The sequence below is a fragment of the Limulus polyphemus genome, unplaced genomic scaffold (assembly GCF_000517525.1).
Source record: "Limulus polyphemus unplaced genomic scaffold, Limulus_polyphemus-2.1.2 Scaffold13195, whole genome shotgun sequence".
NCBI classification, from domain to species: Eukaryota; Metazoa; Arthropoda; class Merostomata; order Xiphosura; family Limulidae; genus Limulus; species Limulus polyphemus.
This window is the reverse complement of record NW_013678805.1, coordinates 3044-7705: the sequence shown is the minus strand read 5'-3', so window position 1 is coordinate 7705 and position 4662 is coordinate 3044. Positions and strand designations below refer to the sequence as shown.

At 38.6% G+C, this 4662-nt stretch overlaps 1 protein-coding gene across 1 annotated transcript; it reads left to right on the top strand.

The window, feature by feature from the left end:
• The first annotated feature begins 11 nt into the window (after positions 1-11).
• On the top strand, positions 12-2364 carry LOC106477178 (potassium voltage-gated channel protein Shal-like). Its single transcript, XM_013937769.2, has 2 exons — positions 12-71; positions 182-2364. Exon 2 carries the CDS (start codon positions 977-979, stop codon positions 2090-2092), a length of 1116 nt encoding a protein of 371 aa, XP_013793223.1. The 5' UTR covers positions 12-71; positions 182-976; the 3' UTR covers positions 2093-2364.
• Positions 2365-4662: the final 2298 nt, after the last annotated feature.

Below are 4662 nucleotides of genomic sequence, written 5' to 3'. Positions count from 1 at the left end.
TTTGGTTTATATTGACTTGATGTTCAGTTGATATTGACTTACCTTGACTCGGTAATCTAGTTCATAGTAAGGTCGCTACCCCTTAATGCTACCAATATATTGCCCGATGAACAAGTCCAGCAAGTTGCATCGAGTCAATGTGAAGATTACCGAGTCAAGGTAAGTCATAGTTCATAGTAAGGTCGCTACCCCTCAATGCTACCAATATATTGAACTAGCTGGACTTGTTCATCGGGTTCACATTGACTCGATGCTGACTTACCTTGACTCGGTAATCTAGTTCATAGTAAGGTCGCTACCCCTCAATGCTACCACATCAAATCCTACAAACTAAATATCCAAGTAAAAATAGTGAAGAAACCGGCCTCGTAAAAGAAATATTTCAAGATAGGGATAAGGTGGTAACGAGAACCTAAGAGGGCGCTAGTGAAGTCGAAGAGCTATAAGAAGCTGTGTGTCTTGACGTCACTGTCACTATGACTACCGTAGGGAATAGATGAGCGCGAAGCGTTACGTCAATTTCCGTAATTTCCGCGATATTTAAGAGCCGAAAACAATTTATAGACTAATTTGTGTATTGTAAACGAACAAGTGACTCTACGATCGCTGACAAGTCCAGAGACACCGAAGTATTACACCTTAAATTATATACAGCTGCTGTATTTGATTCAATCCGTTACCTAGGCGAATTCAATGTGTTCGAATACGTCATCATTTCGATGACATAACTGGTTTCTATAGCTACTCTTTCTCGAGCAGTAACAGTATAGTATTGTCTCATGGAAGTATTTCCAGACACTAAAACAATCCATTTCATATTTAATTTGTACAATAGTTGGTTAACATGAGGAAAGTTTCCAGGCCTAGAATTTCTCGAGACGCGCGTGCGTACTTACGTAGATCACTGTCGGGAACAGATTGTCAGCAGTCGAGAGGCCACAAACATCAGACACCTACCGGGTAAAGCGCGGGAATCATGGCTTCTGTCGCCGCGTGGCTTCCTTTCGCACGTGCGGCGGCTATCGGGTGGGTGCCGATTGCCAACAACCCACTTCCCGCCCCGCCAGTAACGAAAACCAGAGCCAAAAAAGACGAGAAGTTTGTCATTAATATCAGCGGGCGGCGTTTTGAAACGTGGCGGACCACGGTGGAGAAGTACCCCGACACGCTGCTCGGCTCGAACGAAAGGGAGTTTTTTTTGGATGAAGAAAGTCAAGAGTACTTTTTCGATCGAGATCCGGACTTGTTCCGACATATTTTAAATTATTACCGAACGGGAAAGCTTCATTTCCCGAAACAAGAGTGCCTGATGGCGTACGACGACGAGCTGGCTTTCTTCGGAATCATGCCGGAAGTAATCGGCGATTGTTGTTACGAGGAATATAAAGACAAAAGAAGGGAAAATGTCGAGCGAATCATGGACGACAAAATGTCGGAAGCTAATGAACCGAACGATACTTCCAATTATACAATCCGGGAGAAAATGTGGAGGGCGTTCGAGAACCCACACACGAGCACGGCGGCTCTAGTGTTCTATTACGTCACCGGGTTTTTCATCGCGGTGTCGGTGTTGGCTAATGTTGTAGAGACCATTCCTTGCGGCAAGGAGCCGGACACCAGAGAGAGAATCTCTTGTGGCGATACTTACAAGACGGCGTTTTTCTGCCTGGACACCGCCTGTGTTATGATATTCACAGCCGAGTACATGTTACGTTTGTACGCCGCTCCGAGCAGATGTCACTTCGTCAGGAGTGTTATGTCTGTTATTGACGTGGTTGCCATCTTACCTTACTATATAAGTCTGGGAATGACCCATAACGAAGACGTTTCGGGAGCCTTCGTCACCCTACGAGTGTTTCGAGTGTTTCGCATCTTCAAGTTTTCCAGACACTCCCAGGGACTGCGGATCCTGGGGTACACGTTGAAGAGCTGTGCCTCAGAACTCGGGTTTCTCGTCTTCTCCCTGGCTATGGCCATCATCATCTTTGCTACCGTAATGTTCTATGCAGAGAAAAATGTAAAAAATACAAACTTCACCAGCATCCCCTCAGCTTTTTGGTACACCATTGTTACCATGACTACTCTAGGGTGAGTGAATCCTATAATTATGCTGTATTTCTTCATGACATCCACTCAACTGTCTAGTACACCATAGTTACCATGACTACCATAGGGGAGTGAATCTTATAATTATGTTGTATTTCTTCGTGACATCCACTCAACTGTCTAGTACACCATAGTTACCATGACTACCATAGGGGAGTGAATATTATAATTATGTTGTATTTCTTCGTGACATCCACTCAACTGTCTAGTACACCATAGTTACCATGACTACCATAGGGGAGTGAATCTTATAATTATGTTGTATTTCTTCGTGACATCCACTTTCCAATCATCAAGTCTCTCATAACAACTGGTAATTTTATCCAATCGTCAAAATTTTCATAACAATTCTGAATTTAATGGTATCTAATCTATAATCTAGCCGTCATGTTCTAACAAACCACTTATAACAAAGATAAACATTCTACTCCTAACGTAACGTTGAATGTGTTTAATATTGAACTGCCAATAGAATATTGTCATCCAGGCAAGGAACAATTCTCACTTTCTTCCTCAAGAACATTACTACTTTCACATTCTTGTAATTTAATGAAAGATAAATATTAACGCGACACGAGTATTTTAAAACTATCTAATGTTGTAGGATATTATTGTACGATAATGATATCCAAAGTAAAGTTGAATCAGTAGTCATAAGCAGAGGGAAAACTCGTAGTTCGTATGAAAGACTTTATGATTGGAGGAAAACTATTAGATCCAATGAGAAGCTTATTAATCGGAAGAAAACTACTGGTTCTTATGAGAGGCTTACTGCTTGGAGGAACACTATTAGTTCTTATGTGAGGCTTTATGATTGAAATAACATTAGTAGTTCTTATGAGAAGCTTGATAAAATAGGGACATGCAAACCTATAAAACAGGAAAGATGGATTTCTCAACCGGACTACGTGACCAAATGGTTGAACTATAGATCTAAAGGTCCAAGATTCGAGCCGTAATATTCTGTCGAACTGTACTTTTAGTTGTGAGGATGTTATAATCTATGCTATTTTGTTAAAACCCGGTTGCATAGTCTGTTGATGCTGTTGTCTCCTTCTGATTGACAGCACTAAATAAGGAATGGTTATAACGAAATCTTATAAATTCAGGTTGAAAATATTAAACCTCTTCACAGGAAAGGTTTGGAATGGAGACTTATGGAAGGACTAAACAGACCGATTGGATAATAGACGTGGAAAAGGGGATTTCCTCTCCTACAATGTAACTATTTCAAGAGTCTAAACTTTAATAGGAACTCCGCGTGGCTATTTATATATGTACTGTGAGGCTAAGATAAAATAACTCTTGTTAAAGTATATGTTGTAGGGGATCTCAATCCTTGGTTCCTGTGTCATAGACATTTAACTTTCAAACAGGTGAATTTTTAGATAAAAATGGTTAAAATAACTTTAGTTTCTTGGTTTATCAGTTTCTCAAACTCTTAGACAGCAGACAGACAAGTGGAACTAATAGTTTCTAATATTAAACCACAATAGTAGGCATGGGTTAATTGCACCAAAACAACAAGCAATTTAAAATATGGTTTAAAATATATTTTCTTGGCTCCTGTTTAAATAATTTGTTCGAATAGAAACTGATTGTTAACCAAATGAAAATAGTGACCATTAACCGAATGAAAATATTGATCATTAACCGAATGAAAGTGTTGATCATTAACCGAATGAAAATATTGTTCATTAACCGCATGAAAATATTGATCATTAACCGAATGAAAATATTGATCATTAACCGAATGAAAATATTAATAATTAACCGCATGAAAATATTGATCATTAACCAAATGAAAATATTGATCATTAACCGCATGAAAATATTGATCATTAACCAAATGAAAATATTGATCATTAACCAAATGAAAATATTGATCATTAACAGAATAAAAACATTGATTATTAATCGAATTGGAATGTTGATTATTAACCAGATTGTCTGTTAACTGACTGAGCATAATGATCATTGTAATCATTATTCAAGTTCAACTGGTAGCTTCTAGTTAGTTTTATTTCTCCCCAAACTTAATGAGATTATAAATATTACTGATATTTTGATGTTATTGTTGATATTTAAACACGTGTATTTTATTTAAGCAATTCTAAAGTGTTGATGTATTATAATTAAGATATTCTATATTTATAATTCCTAAGTTTGACTAGGTGTCTGTAGCAATATTTTGACTGGGTGGCTGTAGCAATACTTTAACTTGGTATCGGTAGCAATACCTTGACTGGGTGTCTGTAGCAATACCTTGACTAGGTGGCTGTAGAAATACTTTAACTTGGTATCGGTAGCAATACCTTGACTGGGTGTCTGTAGAAATACTTTAACTTGGTATCGGTAGCAATACCTTGACTGGGTGTCTGTAGCAATATTTTGACTGGGTGGCTGTAGCAATACTTTAACTTGGTGTGTGTAGCAATACCTTGACTGGGTGTCTGTAGCAATACCTTGACTGGGTGGCTCTAGCAATACTTTAACTTGGTATCGGTAGCAATACCTTGACTGGGTGGCTGTAGCAATACTTTAACTTGGTATCGG

What these genes read in the sequence shown, in the direction of transcription:
- LOC106477178 (XM_013937769.2), top strand. Translation starts at nt 977, where the DNA reads ATGGCTTCTGTCGCCGCGTGGCTTCCTTTCGCACGTGCGGCGGCTATC.